Raw genomic sequence first — 18,122 nt, 5'->3', positions numbered from 1 at the left:
GCCATCCCAGTCTTTGCAGTGGCAGCTTTGTCAGATGAAGACTGTCGTCTATGAAGCACCTTACCCGAGTGCACGTGGTGGGGGCAGGGAGGGAGCTGGTAAAGCGGGCAGGGAGGGAGCTGGTAAAGCAGACAGGTTCCCGCTGTGTGGGCTGAAGACTGTCACTTACCTGTGAACTTTATCTTTCTAGGGGGCTGTCCAGATCATTTTCAGAGGAAAAGAGACAGATGCAGAGGCAGAGTATGTGGAAAAATTTGCAAACCCCTTTCCTGCAGCCATGAGAGGTATTGTTATCTCACACATTGTGTCCCTTGTTTTGAGGTTGACATTGCATGTAGATAAATTTGTAGCTACTGAGTAAACTTTTTGCTAGAAGGTTATTTAGGCAAGACATACCATAACTTGGGCATGAGAAGGAAAACCACATCTAGACCAAAAACACCTCTGAAAGGCTTCATATGGGAAGAAACTGGTGAGATATGGGGACTGCACTGAAAAGCTTACTTTCAATTTTGTAGGCAATAGAAGCACCATGAAACGCAAGACTGTTAGTTAAAGATTACAGGTGCTTTGACAATTTACTTGATGGTTCTAGATGCAGATCAGTGGCCTTAAGAAAGGGTCACAATCCAGTTCAGTGATGAAGTCCAGGACTCCTTGGGGTGATTTTTCCTGGTTTTCTTTTAAAAGGATTTTTACGTCTAGCTTCAAAGCATTAACTGTGCTCTGGAAGGCAGTTCTGTAGAATCTGTAGTCACTTCTACATGTTTCCAGTTATGCTGGCTTACTCTATTGTTTTTGTACTACGTTTAATTATCGTAAATAGCGCCACAGAGCTGGGATGTCTCAATCCAAGCTCTTTTCCACCACAGCTAATATCTACGGTATCACTCCCTCTGGTTCTGTAGTAGACTGTTACTGCTGTTTGAGCCAGAAAAAAAATAGACTGCTGCACATGCAAAGTTAAGGGATTCTTCTTCTAATCAGCAATTCTGAACCTTTAAGTCAGACTAATTAATAGTGGATTCGTGGAGATGGTATGCCTGAAACTCTGCGGTAACAGGAGCAGTACTTAGTAAAACCTCCTCCTCCTAAAATTTTTTGGCTTGCTAACTTTTGCTTTTTTTTTAAACAAACAAACAGACAACTGCTTTTAATTTTATAACTTGGAGTATTTCCTCTTTAAGCTATTTTTAAATTCTTAAGTTAATTTGTTAACTTGTGAACTGTTTATTCAAATATCATTTTGATTTTGAAAATTTACATCACAACCTATATATAGAAGGTTGACAGGCAGCCTCTTCATGGTTGGCTGTTGTTTGTTTGTTTTTACAGGGTTTGTTGATGATATCATCCAGCCTTCAACCACCCGCACGCGCATCTGCCGTGACCTTGATGTGCTGGCTAGTAAAACACAGTCCAGTCCCTGGAAGAAACATGCTAATATCCCACTGTGAGTGTAAGGAGGGACTTGGCCATGCTGGAAGACATGGCAGTATTCCGAATACAAATACTTTATGTTTATGTGGCTTTCTACTTTCCAATAGAAGTATTTTACTTTGATTTTGCTAATAATCATCAATAAATTATAGTACGTACCTCATTTAATTTGGGATCTTACTGGTTCATCTTTGTAAACCATTTTTTTGTAGGTTAATAATCAACACAACCTGCAATGCCTGCTGCAGACAAGCTGTTACTAATTGTTTAAGGTTGAATGCTTCTTTGGGCCCTTGAGGTGGCTCAGTCAGGCAGAGCTGCAGTGACCTCTCGCTGCTGAGCCATCAGACATCTGTGCAGTTAAAGCACAGCCCTGGGTCTGCACCCTTGGAATCTGACTACTTGCTGCACCATGGACTGACAGAAGAAATCCTTGGCTTGGATTTTGGTGCACTGGAATCCAAGCTTTGCATATTGCAGGCTAACCTGTTCTGTCTCTCTGTTAGACTTTCCCAAGTCGCAGATTTTACTTGCTGGCTGAAGCAGCGCTGGGTCCCAGGTTGGTATCAAGTTATACCCGAGCTGTGGGGGCATAGGTGGTATAGAGAAGATGGAGCCAGATTCCCCTTGAAGGACACGAGACAATTTGCCCAAGTTGAAAAAAAGGGACATTCCAATGGGGGACACAATTTTTTTTCCCCTCAGCAGGGGGTTAAGGTAGAAACCTCCAGAGGTGCCTTCCAGCCTATTTTTCTCCTATGATTATTTGCCAGACTTGCAAGGAACCACTCCAGTAGTTGTTACTGTGGCTGTGCTCAGTCTGCACATTAGGAGCTGCATTGTAACTACAGCCCCAGAAGCTAGTAACGGCTACTATGTTTAGCGCTACTGCAAACACATGCCAATCATGTGAAGTCCCTGTAATGACATCTGTTGTGAGCAACCTCAGTAATTAACAGTACAATGTTATAAGGTAGAGAATTACTACACCTGTACATCATAGCTGCTCCTGTTCACTCCCCAAGCGTGTGAAATGGAAGAAAGCGATAAGATGGCAACTTTCCAGGGAGCATCTCTTCCCAGGTAGGTGCAGGCTGGTGTCCTGCTGACTTCAGCCATGGAGCTTGCAGACCATACTCACAAAAAAAAAAAAATCTGAAAAGACAGTACAGAAGGACTGTTTCAAGTATGATCCCAGCTCTGTAATAACTAGAGGCGATGTATTCAGGTTACGGCTATACTGTCCTGGCGGCAAACACACCAAAGCTGCATGAATGTACCTGGTTGTACCTCAGCACTGCCTGCTCCTAGGGCCCTGGGAAACAGACAGCGTGCTGCAACAATAAGGCAAGGTAAGCTGAAATGTAAATACGGGGGTGTGTCCTTGCAATGAACTGAGTTCTTGAATTGTGAGAAATGGTTTAATCTAGAGTTTGTAAGAGTTAATCAAGAAGGAATAATAGGATTTTTTTCAAAGCTAATCAGTAGCTAAGAGAGTGGCTGTCCCAAGTTTAGAGGCAAAAGTCAAGTCAGCAAAATGATATGCACGTAGTTTTTTCAGTCTGACCAGAGTCAGGAGACACTAAATAAGAACCCCCAACTGTTATGTCACAAAGGAAAAAGCGTAACCAACCGTTCTTGTTTCCTAACCTTTGTTATGTAGACCTCATCCTCTCTTCTACCCCTTGCCAGCACAACAATTTGGCTTGTATATCCTGTTGATTTCCAAGCACTCAGTTGCTCTACCTGCACAGTGCTTTAGAAACACACTGGAAAGCTGATCTGGCCACGCTATCCAATTTTCTCTTGAATTCCAATCCCCTGCAGAAACAAAAAATATAAAAATCCTTTCAACAAACAGAAGTCCTTAACTTAGAAGCACGACAAGCGACTTACTGTGTTCCATTTTGCGTCAGGAGTTAAGCATAACTTAGAAGCAGTCAGAGAGTCAGTGTTCAGGCTGTGTCTCAGTAGACCCAGAATGCAGTTCAGACCGTGAATCCTTCTGAAAAGAGAGTACTGTCTTTTCCTTGAATCCCCCATTCCTCACCTGCTGGATCTTGTTACTTTCTCTGTCTCAGATGATTTTTCCTTGGGAGGCATGCCAGATGACAAGTAAGTCACTTTTCTTTAGCACTACAAAGATGAAATCATTCATGGGTTGGACAAAAATAGCACCTCTTTCTCTGAGACATGGGAATAACAAAAAGCATTTAATTTAGTGAACCTGCAAATTTTCCTTTAGCCCAGTTGATGATTAGCCCTTCCAGGCCTTTACCATGTCTATTTCTTTCTACGTGGTCCAGATCACTTGAGACGTACATGACAGGAGAGAAATTTTTCTCAAACTTTGTGACATTTTGAACAATTAGAAGCTTTATAGTGTGGCAAAGACAGAGAACACTCAAACTTTTCAACAATGCAACTCTCCCAAATTGTGTGATGAGCTACCAAATTTGCAGCACTCCCACAATACAACCCCCAAGATCAACCAAAAACCAAATATATACCGCAGTGGAGAAAAAATTAAAAAGAACAAACAGGGTTTTCCTTTTCTCTAAGGCTGATTGGCTAAGGTAGGTGTAAGAAATTTGGTTGTGAAGCCTGTATTACATGAGAACTACCTTCCAGTATTTCATCTGGCTAATAAATGGGATGACAGGATGTGATGGCCCAAACCAGTATTTAAAAAGTTGTAGTGAACAGGGTGCTCATCATACTCATGATTTTGAATAGTTTATTAAATGAAAGGTGAAGCATCAGTTTTAAATTGTACAAAAGGAAAAAAAAAAACCTCATATTGTAAATGTACAATTTACAGAATTACTAGCAAAACCAATCAAGGAGACACTCAAAATACAAAAAACCTATTGACTGCAAACTGAACTGGAAACCCATTGCAGGTACCGTGATAATAAATGTTTGTTATACAGTATTCTACAATGTTAAATTAGGACTCAGTTTTCCACACAGAGGACTGTGAAGCACAAGGTTCGTCTGAGACTATGACTCAAACCGGGCAGCATTTATTATGCTACTATGCTCACAGAGTTATCGTGATGTTAATTTAATGCAGCCATTCCTACCCACCCCTATTACCTTTGGGATGGACAGAAGAGAAAGGGAGGTAATGTTATTTTATTAAGTTCCAGCCACGTCTCATGTTTTATACATTACCCAACCAATGTCAGAGGAATGGCTGAATTAGCTAGTCAAACATTTTTGGCAACATATTTTTCTGTCTGAGAACTGCACGTGTTGTAAAAAAAACAAACCTCAGCTTTGTGAAATGCTGGTTTGTTTTTAGATTCTTTTCCCTCCCAGCAAGTAAGCACTGGGTATTAACGTTGTTTTGTTTTTAAATAAGCTTGTAAAATAAAAAAAGCTCCATGATTATTTTGCTGTTGCTGCAAAAAAAAAAAAAAAAAAGCACCTCTAAAACTGCTGTGCTCCAAGTGGGTCAATCTGCTTTGTATCTCAAATGCTAATATTAGAATGCAGAAAGGAAGATTAACATTTTGGGGCTGATTCTTAGAGATACTAGAGTCAGTGCAAGTTGTGGATGGCCAGCACCTCTGATATCAGGCCAGTTTTAACTAAGTAGCAGCTACTAGGCAGAGTCATAAAATCGAAGCATAACGAAATTCCAAATTATTGAAGACATTGAAAAATCTCTTATTACAATGAATTAGCTGAGAATGTTTTGGGTTTTTGTGTTTTTTTTTTTGACTTTTTTACTTTTTTGAAAAATCGTATTTTTTTCAAATAATTACTCTTAATATGCACAGTTAACACTGAAAATGTAGCTGTATTCCATTGTAAGCTTAAGAACTTCACCATCTAAGCACAAATTTCTATGCAGCACATACAGTACTTCTAACTGGCAAAATTAATTTACAAAAATAGCGCAAAAGGGTATTTACGGCATGGAAAGTAGACTTTTTTATGGTACAGTTAAAATTGCTTTTAGTATGCTAAAGTGATTCCTTTTCCCCACCCTTGAATTATTGTTTTGCTTTGTTTTGTTTTTTAAATAGGAAAGTTGCTGTTTATGTACCTTGGACTGGCAGGGCTTGAAGTAGGTAGTAAAAACAGCAAAGTGATTACTTGAGAACCATTTGTGTGTTTTACTGAGAATACTTTATTTGCTGGTATAAGTTGCTAAAAATGCACAGAGCAAGTACCAATAGAAAATTTACTGTTTTTGTGTCCCCATGTGCTATATAAAATGAATGTTACACAGCATCTGTTGGAAAAGTGGCTTCATGGACATCTCTTACTTTATGTCCCATTATAAATAAAAATAAATCTTCTCAAGAGTATAAAATCTGGGTTTATCATATCAGAATCTGAAATTTTTTGGCAGAGATGCACGTCATTAGAATTCTAACCTCTTCTATAAGAGTGTTCTTCTCAATGCCTATGAGAGGACATAAGCGTACCATAATGTTAATCAAATCCAGTGTGTTCAAAAACACTTTTCTGTAGCCAGAATGACCTGCTTATAGCATCATTGCTAGTCAATGGCTGATAGGCATAGGTTTAATAAAAATGGCTAGCTTTTAAAACATAAAAAGGCAAATGTTAAAACTGTTTTAAATTGTACAGCAGAAAAATAAAGGTAAAAAGTTCTGTTTTCACTCAATGTTGTTTTCAGAAAACATGTAGAACAGTGTTTATTTTGACAGCTGTCTTAACAATTTAAAACTTCCTCCTCATCCAGAAAAAAAAATCTGTATTAGGACAGTCAAGAACAGGGATACAAATGATTTTTTAGGTCAGCCTTTCTGAGGTGACTGGATTGGCCAACATTCCTTTGTGTCATTAGGAAGTTCCTCTTCTTTCTGTCACTACAAAAAGGGATTGACCTTAATCATTTGGTTAAAAATCAAACCGTATCACATCAAAAATGTGGTTTTCATACAAGCTATCACAGTATATAGGCCTCTAGCTCTAAACAATAGAGTTCCAAATTTGTAAAATGTCTTCAGCAGACTTCAGAACATAGGCATTCCAAATCCCTAGAAAAATGATTTAAAAGACAGTAATTAATTAAGTGCAACAGTTATCATAAAAGAACCTCAGATAAACAGCAAGTACTAGTAAAGTCTTACTGAATCATCCTCAATGATAGCTGCGGAGTCAAAGAAGTCTGGCCTCAGTTCAGCCCGTTCTCGTCGGTTTCTTGAAGGTGGCTAAAGAGGTGAGTCAGACATTTTAGTACATGAGATCAGTTAACTGACTATAAAGGACTCCTGTGGCTCTACAGCTAACAGGCACTAACATCTTTACCTGTTCCTTTAAAAAATAGCTATGCATGGATTTCCATAAAAGCTCAGATACAAATATAGGCTCCGACACATGAGCGTACTTCTTAAATTCACATTTTATGTAAGGAATGGACTAAAAGCTTATGGCCAGTAAAAGCTTATGGCCCTTGCTGACTTAACCGTGTTCTTGTGTTAAGACTGTGCCAGACTGCATAGAAACTGTCTGCTTTATGCTTTTACATTTATGATGAAATTCCAGCTCTGACATGGTCAGAAAGTGGATTTTTTTAAACAGTACTTATGATGTTAGAATATTTCTGAGGACTGACCTGTGTTGTCCTGCCATAGAAATGTTAAGAATAAATGTGACCTGCGCTGGCTTGAACAATTCCTTCATTTCCTTTCCATGGATTGCCACTTAAAGGCAATCTTTACTTACTTGATAATAATTTGAATGCTAGTAATAATCTCAGCAACTGAATTATTGCCTACATTTTCTTTCCAAGACATTATAGCCTAGTCCTAAAATAACCTACGCCTTATAATTTGGATATTAAAGGAGAAATATGAAAGCATAAAAGCTAGTGAAGTGTATAATGCAAACTGATCCTCCTTCCCATTTTACAAGAAAAGTATTCATTCAGCAGAGAGAGGCTAGTAAGGTTATGGTCTTTACAAACACAATCCTGCCTGTAGTCAGTCACATTACCATGAAAAGAGCCAAAGTTACAATCTGATGATGCCACCTAGTTAGGAGCAATACCAGTAGCGTAAGGTACTCCCTCAGTGCCTATCCACTACAGCTTTCTCTCCCTTCTGCTGTGCCAGCACAACTCCGTGTGGCTGTGAACTGGATGACACCATGATTAAGGATCCCCTATCCACCCCACCTCCCAGAAAACAAACGAACTAGAGGACAGAAACAACTCTGTGACCACAGTGAGGTTTCATAAAGACCTATGTCAGCAAGAGAGTTAATGATGCCTGTGACAATGGCATAGGGAAGGAAACACCACCCAGGATATCTTTGGATTATAAATTTCTAAACTCTTCATAATGTCAAGCAACAGCCTGAGTCAAAAGCTGTTACTGGATTTTGGACCATCCCTTTGCACTCCATGATGCTGAGCAGGCAGCTTCGTGTGATGTTCAATCAGATGGGGTGCGCTGGTCTCACCTCTTTTCCCCACCAGCACTCCCTCTGCCCTTTAGTGGATCTAGCACTTGGCGGACTGCAGAGCAAGTCAGCTCAGCTCTTTCTTTAGCACTCACCTGAGAGGTGTGATCTGCACTGATATAACTGATACGCTATAATTCACAACCGAATTCTCATAGGGTGACAAGCTAAAGGTGAATGAGAGTGCTTCAGGCAGTTGCTACTGCCTGAATCTAGAACATCAGGAAGAGTGCTAAGCATTGCTTCTTGTATTTCTACGAAAAAACATCAATTGGGCCTGAATCTGCAGTTTTAGGTTCCATGGAATATTCAGATAATTTTCACTTTTTAATGCTCAGATAACAAGAAATAAGGCTCAAATTTTGGACATTTTTGTTTACACTTAAAAATGCCTTTTAAATTATCTTTTAACCACCTTAAACTTGCTATTAATAAGATTTACTGACCAGATCAATGACCATTGTGTCCTCAAATTCCTCATTCATATCCTCTAGCTGACCTCGTGAAGACATCATTACATCTTCAAAGATGGGCTCAGCGTCATCTTCCATTAGACCTCGTCTGATTAAATAAAGAGAAAGAAAAAGTCATTTTCAAGCATATAAATTTCCCAACCATGAACTTTCTCATTAAGAACAAGGCTCAAATCCTATCCCTTAATATCTTCACATAAAATCTTACATTAAGAATCAAGCCAGCATATTTTCTTAATATTAGCCTGAAGAAAATCTTATGTAAAAACAAACCTAGCACTTGCAGAGGCTAAAGCAGGAAGTCCAGTGTAGTATCATTATAAACACTAATTACAACTGTCCTTAACAAGAAAAAGGCAATAACGTCACTGTGTTTGCTTGCCCTTTTACAAAAAGGAGTTAACGCTGTTTGTCAATATCACTGGTAAATGCCTGGGAATCCACCACTGAATCCCAAACCAGTTTTTAATGCCATAAGGATTTGATCTTGCAAGAGACTCTGTCCCTCATCCTGAAAAGCACTGACGTGCTGGAAGACTTGATTAGGTCAGCACCAGAGCATGGAGCACTTTGCACAACAGAACGCTTCAGCATTCGCCCATGTGTGTCCCAGTGGGACGCCTTGGTAAAAGATGATGTAGATAAAAGAAGCTTAAACAGGTTCACGTGAAGACTGGACAACAACTTAGAAGAAAAATTCACTGCAAATTACTTAATAGACATAACAGTGCTTCATGGAAACTGCCTCAAAATAGTTGAAGGCTGGCAGAGAATTATGAAAGATTGTTCCACACATTTGCCCTGTTCACTAGGCACCTGCTCACAGCCATGGTTAGAGGAAGAACACCGGGCTAGAGGGGCCATATGGCCCTGTATCCATCGCAACATGACAAAGCTGTTACTCTGCCTTTATTAAGAAGAGTTAAATGTCACAGAAATTACGAGCAACAACCCAGAAAAGGTAACATTTAAATGCAACTTTGTAATCTAAAATGATTCTGATCTGGAGATGAATGTGCTCTGAACACTTACACTGCATGCCTTACACCAGTTCTCCCTTTCATGTAGTTCATTCCTGTCCTGTCCTTTCGATTTAAATCTTCTAGCTTCTGTTGGCCCAACCAAGATATCTGCATCTGGGGACTAACAAACATAAAGCAGCATTATGACTGAGAACACTAACAATTTTGAGTTGGCTATGTTTAGACAATAGCTCCTCAAGTTTTGTGTCTGGGTATGTTTTAGATTAAGATATTTAAATCACATCCATCATTGTACAAGTCTTCTGGATTCCCTTCTGCAATTTGTCTCCTCCCACTGCATGTGCACAAAAAAATCCATTAATTGTTGTAATAAAAACAGCTACATAAAATGCTAACATTACTCATTCGTTAATGTGGCATGCACCTGAAATGGGAGCGCTTCTAAAATTCATTAAATCCTACTTCACTGCCTCAGATCAGGCAAAATATGAGTCAGAATAGATCCAAATTAATAACTGACACGCATTTTAAGACAAAAATGTCACACAAAGTGAAAAACAAATTGCTTTTAAGTATTTAGCCCCCATCAACTTTAGCATCTAGTAACTTACCCACATGTAAATGCTGAAAGACTGTACTTAACACCAACTCAACCCAGCAGTAGACAGCAATATATTTGGTATGTTTTGTGTGTTGCAGCACAAAGAGACAGTAGGAAAATAAGTGCAGCTGTTCAAGAGCAACACCCATTTTTAATTACGTAATCTGAGACTGCAGTAAGCACATTTTTGACCCTCATTTTTCATAGAATCATAAAATCATTTAGGCTGGAAAAGACATTCATGATCACATTGAGTTCAACCATCATTTTAAAAGCGGCATTAGATGCCTATATACAGGTTAAGTGTAACTAATTTTAAGTGATTTTTCCTAGAGAATGCACAGGATCCCTGGGCTCAGTTTACAAGGGTCATCATGATCCAGCTATAAGGTATCTTGGGACTCATGTGAGACAGCATGTTAAGTGGGAAGCTAAGGTGACCTGTAGGATGTGTGGGGAAAACAAACTAAAGCCAGGCTGAAAGGAAACACTTCCTCCCCATTTTTTTAGTTCACACTGTCAACTTGCAAGTGGAATCCAGCTCTTTGAAAAAAACAGAGGAGAGTGATGCTCAATAGTACTCTGCTTGCAGCATTCATCTGAGATAGGAGAAACAGGGGTTCAAGCCCCAAGTGAAAAGTGTGGCTCAGCGTCCGCCCAGAAATAAGGTTCTCCCACATCTTAGGGCAGTTCCTGCTCATCAGGCTCAGAAGGGTAAAACACAGTGAGTGAGTGGAAGCTGTCCCACTTTCCCCAACTGATTAAATATTCACAGAGAGAGATTTAGCTTAGTGTGCAGCACACCAAGGTTAGATTAGAGGGGGTCAGGAAAAAGGCTCTCACTTCACCAATTTTTTTTTTGTTTTTACTGCAGATTAGAAAAAAGGAGAAATTGAGAGCCACAAAGTCTTCCTTATAACCTAGAAGTTACGGCAACATCTGGGGAGGCAAATCCTTGGCTGCAGGAAGGCAAGCAAGAGACATGAACCCAGATTACACGTGCCGTAGGAGTAAGGTGAAAAGATACTATGGGTCTGACTTAACAGGGGTTCTTCCTCAGCTGTGCTTTCTTTGTGGTCAGCTGGAGTTTTCTGCCAGACTGAACTGTAGAGGTGAGAAAATAAAATCCATGCCCCCACTTGCCTTGCACTCACACCTTTATGTGCCAACCCTTGTTCCTTCCAGGGAGCACCAGCTGGGAAAACTTGAGCCCATGTCCTTCGCACAGGACCACGCAAATCCCTGCTGCAGCGTGAAGCAGCCCAGAAATCCTTCCACCCTACCTCACTCCGTCTTGTGGTGGTCACACGGTTAGTATGGGGAAAGAAAGGTGGCTCAACTCATTTATGGAAACAACAAATAAGTGCTCCAAAAATAAAGAGTTATTTGTAGCCAGCTGAGCTGTAAGTATCTCTTGTGGTGAGCACTGACTCACGGATCATATCAGGGCTTCATCTGTTGTGCTGCTGCTGCCTGCGCACGTTGCACACACAGCTAAGGGAGAACAGGCTGTGCCTTTGAGAGGACATTTCTTTAGATGTTGCTCAGATTTTACGAGCACCTATGGCCACAAGCTTTAAAGCTTGTATGTACAACAGGGTGGTATACGTACACCACTGACATTTGAGACCGGAGAATATTTAACGTTCCCAAGGCATAATGACCATTGTTAATAATTATTTCTATTAAAAAAATTCTGTGATTAGAGAATGCAGGATGAAGCAGTACAACTTAGGATACAGCAGGGTGAGTGCACATTTGGGAAGAACTGGGAAGCTGGCAAATACGTATCAAGAAAAACATGATGGACAGAAGTTAGAGGAAAACCATGGCCAGGTTATTATACACTACATTGGTAGAAACCTGACTCATCTGGCCAGCATAATACCGCTCTTTTATACAGATAAACCAGATCAGTAAAGTTAGCTATAAAAGTTATAAAAATAGTCTCCAAACCAGTTACTACTTTTATCTTTAAATTAATAGAATTAGCAATAATAGCATTCTCTGAAGTCGTCTTTGTTCTTAAATGAACTACTGACAGATAACCATCACCATTTTTCCCCTCTAAATGGATTTAAATGGAGTTGACTGACAAAAATGTATACATGATTTAGGGCAAAATAAAACTGCCTGCAAAATTGCCCAGAAATGGAAATGACTAATTCAGCAGCTAGAATTGGACTGAAGGGTTAATTTACAAGAAATCAGTTAAGATGTCTGGAGAACCTTAACCGTACAAGGGCAGAAGGAAAGAAAAGAGAAAATCTAACAGGTCTTTAAAGAAACAGTTCAATCCAGCCTGGGGCCACAAACACTACAAAGATTTAACCATAATCAAGTGGATATGGTCTGAGATAGTTTTAACATAAATAATTTCTACCCTGATTTCATTACAACATATTTTTCCTGGGAATTTAAAATAATAAAAGTATTGTTAAGCTATAGCCAAGACCTTTCCAGCTGTTTTTGCAAATAAACAGTGTCTATGGAACCACAGATTATCTGTATAAGTAACAGGCAACTCCTTTGCCTGGCTGTCACTCTGTTTGGTAGGGATGTTCCAACACTTACTTGTGTAAAAAATCTTGTTCAGATCCCTGCTCTGACTCGTGCTCCTGGATCTGCTCTCCCATTTGTCTAGTGTTCTCTCTCAAGACAGTTGAGGTGAGCTGTGGTGCTTGCAGTGTCCCTGGAGTATGTATGTTTTCATTCCTGTTCAGCCATGAGCCTTCTAGACTCTCATCTAGGAAAGAAACGTTTAAAATTACTGATCCATTTGTGATAATAAGCAGTGCAGTATTACTGCCTTTAGCATCCCTCCAGCAAACTCACTGAACCTTACGTTAGTAATTAAAGCCTTCCATCTACTGACACACTTCAATACAGTTCATTTTAGTGTCAACACCTTTTGCAAATTTATGTTTTCAATAGTTTAGTATCTATTGAAATAGTGTGCCTTTAAGAGATCAACTGGATAAATACTCAAAATGATAAATTTTGTGTTATTTTAAGGAAGGATTACTACTAGTTATTCTCAGGAATAATAACTATTCAAAGTAGAAATATTTAACAAAACAAAACAAAAAACATTGCAAACAAATATTGCATTCCAGCACTGCCTAAACTGTCAGGTGTCTTGCACACATTTAACAGAGATAATTCCCAAGTATTGAGCTGGTAATTTAAATATAAGACCATGAACCTCATATGCATAAAGCAAATGACATAGTGAAACACTAAAATGAGGGTGGAGGATAAAACACCAAATCTGGTCAGCATAGACGGTTAGAAAATTCAGTAAGAATCATTTCAGTGAAGTACAGAGGGGACATTTAAAATAAGGAGTGGTCTGGCTGGTGTGAACTCTGAACTATGATTTCAGATAGTATATTTAGAGTTTAGAGCAGATGGGAGAAATGGAAGTGGGAAGGTGACTGAAGGTGTAAATGGGATGCTGTGCTCATATTGAGAAGGGAGCAAACAAGAAGGGAGAGTGGGGGGCTTGAGGAGGAGACGAGCACTTGAGAGAGCAGACAAGTGTGTAGGCAAGAGACATGCAGAAGTTGCTGGAGCAAGTGAAAGACAAGATTACAGGAGAGGAAAAGACAAGATCACAGATTTACTAACAGGAAGAAATATGTAGTGAGAAAGCAGGTGGGGACCTCTACGGATCTTTTCATTTTTTTCTATACCTTTTACTACCCTTTAGGCTTGAAAGTTGTCTAAAAGTTGCCTATTTGTCCTTGAATTTACATTTCATAACGCTATTTTTTAAAAATCCTATTCATGTTTCACTTTCTTAAGGCATTGTGAAGAAATGTCAGAACTGTCTAATACAGGGAGCAGATTGACTTTCAGTAACAACAGGGAATGTTCTCCAACCTGGACAGTCTGCTGAACCCAACAGACACTGGATTTAGGTGAAAGGAACCAGGGGTTCTAGCTCTGGTTCTTTGATACTACGATAGTTTCTGCAGTGACCATGTCTCTGCTTTAGTTCCTTTAGAATGGATTTTTTTTTTCTTTTTAATCTTAGCAGGATTCAAAGAGAGGTCCACATTTGTGATTTTAATGCCAAATAAAAATTAAAGGTAGGACTTTTGGAAGGGTTATAAAAATATGTAAAGATAAAATACAACAAAGACCTGTGTACATGCTGTGTACAGACCATCAAGTAATTTGTAGGCATCCAGCCGTTCATAAGACTGGTTCTTCATAGCTCAAGTTCTACAGACCAGCAAACAGTAAATACCTATTTCTAAGAAGAGGATTACATCTCTGATTATTTCATGAGCTCATTGTTTGTACACACAAAATAAAGCCCTTGCATCTTCCCTGAACCTATATGCTGAGGTTGTACAGAAAAGCTTTTATGAGTAATACAGGTCTGCATAGAGATCTGTCAATTTAAGGTCTATTAGGTTTCACATAGAAGAATGGAGAAGGGAATCATTTCCTAAGTGGTGTTCTTCAAAACATGTTATTCTTAAATGTCATACTGTAACCCAGAACTGTATTTACAGTGCTCAGAGGACATGCACATATCCCACCCACATGAGCACTCCAGGAGAGGCAGTGTTTATCTGTCTTCTCTCTGGCCACCAATTACTAATGGGGGAATTTCAGGTTACTATAGTGAACAGTGACACTGGAACATTGTCTAAGGAAAGATAAAACCTTGCTGTCTTCTGACAACACAGTGCTGATAAGATGTAAGCAGACCCTCATATACTCTGTAGATGTCAGAATCCTGTCAGACCCACAAAAAGTCTTGGCATAGTCTCATTGGAAACTGCTGTACATTCAGATTTTTCAGGAACCGAACAAACAGCTGAATAACCATGGATTTGGGCCTCCATTATTTTAAGTCAGTGATGTTGGTGAAAAACTCAGGACCACAGCTGTTGCAAGGAAAGGTGATAGTCAAAAGGAAAGCGTTGCAAATAAACTCTCCTACTGATCACTGAAAGAAGAGGGCACGAAAAGAGGTGGAGCAAACAATGTCATAAAGCCTAAGCCTAAGACTTGCCTTATAGGGAAGCAAGGATATTACTACACTTTCCAGGAAAAATAAGGATATCGGTAGAATAATGAAAATAATAACAGGAAGAAAGAAAAAATCTTCAGCAGTTGAATTCTGTGAAAAATATGGCAACCTGCAGGAAGCAAAATGACGTTTGAAGCAAGCAGTGCTTTATTTACCTGCAGTGCTTTATTTACCTAGACTCCAGGTTGGCTGTTAGAAACTGAAAGACATATCTCATGTACTGCTCAGCATAAGCTGTAGGGGAGAGAATGGACCTGATTGTAGGAGTGCACACAGACCAACTTTTGAAGTCTGGAGTATTTTGGTAAATGGCTGTATATTCAGGAGAATTGGCTTTAGATTCTTCACTGAGGGGTTACTACAGTAGATTCCAACCTTGGAAAAATCTCTGAAGTTTAAAGATCCGACTTACACCTACTCTACTGAAACAGTAAACATATATTCACATAAATGTGCACTACATCCTGCGATTTCATGCAGATTAACCAGGAACAGATGCAATCTTGTAAAAAAATTGGATATCATAGCCAAATTCCTGATTAACACTCCTCAAGTCACAGAAAGAGTAAATACAAACACTGTGTATTGATATCATTTTGAACAAAAACATGCATCTTTTTAGCATACTCCAATGGTCCTACAAAAATAGTGATCTGTATCTGAATTTCTGCCTTGGCCTTGCTCTAACACCCTATTAACAGCTGCTCCAGGCTGAAACACAGGTAGAAAAAACAAGAATCTGTGAGTAGAAAAAACAAGAATCCATGACTGAGAAAGGTGTAGAACAGGTAGCTCTACAATCACCTCCTGTTTCCAACTTCAATAAAAGCTTTCAGTAGATCTCAATCAGCAAATCTTAGTGTGGACAAGCAGGAATAAGGACTTGTGATGGCATTTCTCATAAGGAAGTGTTTAAGCTTGCAGAATAAGTGTCTTGTTATTTCTACGTAAAAAGTATAAGGAAAGCTGTAATGTATGTACAAAATGAGAAATACCTCAAGTAGGCAATATAAACCATACAAACCTTCTACTCTCTTTTTGTGTAGCGGTGGTCGCCCTTTCTTATTTCTCACTGAAGAGGCTTTGCTGCTGCTGCTTCCACTGTTAACAGACATTCTGTCATCTTCGCCACCCGTAACTAGTGAGTTTCTATAGGAAATCAGTGGAAGCCATACATCTTCTCTTCTTTCCATCATCTGTTCTGTCAGAAACTTCTCTAAGTAGGAGTGACTGAAAATAGAAGACAATGAGTGCAGAGGCTCAGCATGTTGCTTTCCCTGTAATTAATCTGCAAGGCCTCTTCATATTGTTGACAACTTAACAGAAATCCCACACGGTGTTTCCTTATTTTAATTTAATAACATACGTTGATAAGGCACTGTACCTTTAACTGATTAAGAATTCACGTAATTCCCTCAAAACAAAGGAACATAGTTAATTGTGTACAGGTTACTCAGATAAACAATACAAAACGTTCTCTCCCTGACATCTTCCTCCCACATTTGTCTGCAATCATTCACAGCATGCTTTACTTGAATTCCTTCTCTGTTTTGCACAGCAAGGAAGCCACTTCTATATATTGCTACTGTGTCAGCAGACAGACTGAATTAGAACCACTATTTTGAAGACTTTTAGATTCTTTTGCATCTTGTAACAGGAAACAAATGGTTTCCTTAAATGCAAGCAGTTATTTTTCATCTAAAATATTGAAGATCTGTTCCTTTGCTATGGAGAAGTCCGAAACACTGATTAATTTATCAGAGGAACCAAACAACTTTATTTTTGTATATGGCCTGGAGGGCATTTGAATTGCTTTCTTTTTTCAACAATCGTTTAGTTAAGATGGTCCATAAAATGAGCAAGCAAATCCACATAAAATGATTCTAATGAGTTTCAAGCTACAGAACCAAGCATTCAGAAGTTAGGCAACTGAACTCAGGGTACTTCAACATTACTTCTGTCCTTTCAACAAATATATGACAATGTACGCCTTGATCACAATCTCATTCAACACCACATTGCTAGGTTATCATCACTTGAGTGTCAAACCCACAAATTCAGTAAGGAAATAAATTCTTCATCCCCCTTTTGCTCTGTTAAGGTCATGGCAGGCTCAAACTTCTTGCACAGTCTAGGTGAAAGAATAGGACAAGGAGCCACACTATATATGCCTGGGTAACAAACACATCAATTTTTTTAAATGGGATTTTGTTTTGATTTGGTGAATAGGATCACTTTACTCAAGAAACTGACATTCTTCTGTCTGTTTTATTCAATATTGTGACTGCTTGCCCTTTTCATGTATACAGCCAGTAATATCCAAACCTTGGAATGAATAGGAAATTCTTGGTTTATTTGCTCTCTCTCTCACAGTACTGAACAGCACAACATGTGAGTGCCTCCTGATTTCACAGAACTTATCTGCAGAACTGCCTTGAAACTTAAGATGTTTTCCTGCAACCAATTTATATTCACACAACCAGAGTGCAGAGGTTATGCCCAAACTGTAAAGAAAGACAAAATATACCACTTGGTTGTTCTCTACTTATTTGATGCCAAACCTGAGACAACTTTTGCTCACCATTTTAGAGGAGCGTTGTATCAGCAGTTCTTACCAGCTTCAGCCAGGTTAGGAACTCCACACTTGTGGCGGTAAGAACATGTGCTGAGGCTCCAGCAGTCAGTTGTCTAGTCTAAACTGTCTACTGGAGAGAAACAAACTTCTCCACAGGCATTTCACCTCTGTACCGTCTTAGATTAATTCCTGTGGATTTCCTTGCCTTTATCTGCCCTGCATGTTTGTAACTGTGTTAGTAAAGTCTTTTCCTGACAAGTATAAGCTCCTGGCACCTTAAATGCATAGTTTATAATATATCCATAGATTTGAATAAATCTATAAATGGCTATCACTAATTCTGGGGGTTACATATAAAAGAATTAGTCATATAAATAAATCAGACAGCAAAACTAAATTAAACCAATATTACTGCCTCACCCCCAAAATGAAAAAATCTCCCATTTCTCCCCCCAAATAACTAACAATAACGCAATAAACCAGGAAGGAAGTAGAAGCTTAGCCAGAGAGTAGTGTTTGCTGAACTGTGACAGGAATGGTATTTTGCACCAAG

At 39.1% G+C, this 18,122-nt stretch overlaps 2 protein-coding genes across 12 annotated transcripts in view; one reads left to right on the top strand and one right to left on the bottom strand.

Moving 5' to 3' along the window:
* The window catches only part of PCCB (propionyl-CoA carboxylase subunit beta), a 29,440-nt gene extending 27,832 nt beyond the window's left edge, over positions 1 to 1,608 (top strand). For both annotated transcript variants that reach the window (XM_083848719.1, XM_083848720.1), the window contains exons 14-15: positions 191 to 284; positions 1,336 to 1,608. In XM_083848719.1, the coding sequence (XP_083704845.1) occupies positions 191 to 284; positions 1,336 to 1,457 (216 nt within the window). In that variant the 3' untranslated portion in view covers positions 1,458 to 1,608. The remainder of the gene's footprint in view (positions 1 to 190; positions 285 to 1,335) is intronic.
* A 2,559-nt stretch (positions 1,609 to 4,167) lies between these two features.
* STAG1 (STAG1 cohesin complex component) overlaps positions 4,168 to 18,122 on the bottom strand; it is a 187,481-nt gene continuing 173,526 nt past the window's right edge. For 9 of the 10 annotated variants that reach the window (XM_083848713.1, XM_083848712.1, XM_083848709.1 and 6 more), the window contains 6 exons: positions 16,019 to 16,224; positions 12,519 to 12,690; positions 9,393 to 9,503; positions 8,334 to 8,448; positions 6,555 to 6,635; positions 4,168 to 6,461 (listed from right to left, as the gene is read on the bottom strand). In XM_083848713.1, coding sequence (XP_083704839.1) covers positions 6,438 to 6,461; positions 6,555 to 6,635; positions 8,334 to 8,448; positions 9,393 to 9,503; positions 12,519 to 12,690; positions 16,019 to 16,224 — 709 coding nt within the window. In that variant the 3' untranslated portion in view covers positions 4,168 to 6,437. The remainder of the gene's footprint in view (positions 6,462 to 6,554; positions 6,636 to 8,333; positions 8,449 to 9,392; positions 9,504 to 12,518; positions 12,691 to 16,018; positions 16,225 to 18,122) is intronic. The other variant, XM_083848716.1, reaches the window with a different exon arrangement.

The sequence above is a fragment of the Anser anser genome (assembly GCF_964211835.1).
Source record: "Anser anser genome assembly, chromosome: 9".
Taxonomy (NCBI): Eukaryota; Metazoa; Chordata; class Aves; order Anseriformes; family Anatidae; genus Anser; species Anser anser.
This window is presented reverse-complemented; position numbering and strand designations above follow the sequence as displayed.